General features: G+C 40.3%; 1 protein-coding gene across 1 annotated transcript in view; it reads left to right on the top strand.

Moving 5' to 3' along the window:
* The first annotated feature begins 40 nt into the window (after positions 1-40).
* The window catches only part of LOC107565231 (zona pellucida sperm-binding protein 1-like), a 25179-nt gene continuing 23986 nt past the window's right edge, over positions 41-1233 (top strand). Inside the window, exons 1-2 of the mRNA XM_016250447.1 lie at positions 41-275; positions 501-623. Of these exons, the coding sequence (XP_016105933.1) occupies positions 179-275; positions 501-623 (220 nt within the window). The 5' untranslated portion in view covers positions 41-178. The remainder of the gene's footprint in view (positions 276-500; positions 624-1233) is intronic.

The raw sequence follows: 1233 nt of genomic DNA, 5'->3' as shown, positions 1-1233 counted from the left end.
AAAAAAAAAAAACCCGAGGTGCTCAGCTTTGATAGTTTTGTCTTTTTAGGATGGCCATTACACTCTGAGGGTCCTCTATCCAGATGAAGCCGGACAGTTAGATATCGCTACAGTGTCTTGTGATGCAAACCAACGCCTCGCTGTTTCCCTAAAACAGCTGAGTGTGCAGTCAGATCAGATGCCAGTTTGTGCAAAACTCCCCCCGACACAACTGTCCCAGGTATCACCTGCCCTGCCTCCAGCAGACCCTCTGCTGCTCAACAGCAAACCTGAAGGTGAACAACAGTCCCACTCACACAGCTCACTGCTGCTCTAAAACTGCTGTGCTTCAACCCCACTGGTGAACGTGACTCATATGAAAATGTATGGTTTTTAGGGAGCAGATTGTGCACAGATTGAACATACAAATGAGACCATATGAATTTAGACGAATTAGCCACTAATTCGCCAAAGTGTTCATGTGTCAGTCTTTCTCAAAGTAAGCGGTGATTTCTTTTAAGGCTGCAGCATCTCTGCCGATCAGAGGGTGTTGTGTGGCACCTCGAATATAACGCAAGACGGCTGCTTGGCTAAAGGATGCTGTTTTGATGCAGAGACCGCAGTCTGCTATTATCCCATGGATGGTATGTCCTCATCTACTTCTGCATATTCAAGAAGGTTAAGTCTATTAAGGCAAGTCAGTTCACATATAGCGTTATCATAAGTACCTCAAATCTTGCAGTTTTTAGGGCGGTCCACTTAGTGCACAGGGGTGTAAAATACTTGAACAAAGAACCAATCCCCCAAAATTACCCAAGTATGCTACTTGTACTTTCACTTGATTAAATTTCTGAGGAAAAAGCAGCACTTTTTATTTCTTACAAATTGAAAAATACTTGTTACATTTTATGCATTTTTATTTTATCTTGCATGCATTAAATGGGTGAACCGAAGCTCAAACGTATGCATATGTTGTGTGAGAACCAATGAGGTTTGTTTTCATGCAACAAGCACATTTCAGCTTCAGCTATAACTTTCATTAAGTAAATATCTGGCTTCAAAAGTTTGCCATCAAATCTGAGAAAGCATATTGAGGTACCAGTGTACCTTTTCATGGATGTGATCTGTTTTACTGTAGTGCTGTCAAACGATTCATCGTGATTAATTGCATTCAAAATAAAAGTTTGTTTACATAATATTTATGTACGGTGTATATTTATTATGTGTATATAAATACACATGCATGTGTGGATA

The sequence above is a fragment of the Sinocyclocheilus grahami genome, unplaced genomic scaffold (genome assembly GCF_001515645.1).
Source record: "Sinocyclocheilus grahami isolate Dianchi unplaced genomic scaffold, SAMN03320097.WGS_v1.1 scaffold990.1, whole genome shotgun sequence".
Taxonomy (NCBI): domain Eukaryota; kingdom Metazoa; phylum Chordata; class Actinopteri; order Cypriniformes; family Cyprinidae; genus Sinocyclocheilus; species Sinocyclocheilus grahami.
Note: the sequence above shows the minus strand (reverse complement) of the source record. Positions and strands in the feature narration are given on the sequence as shown.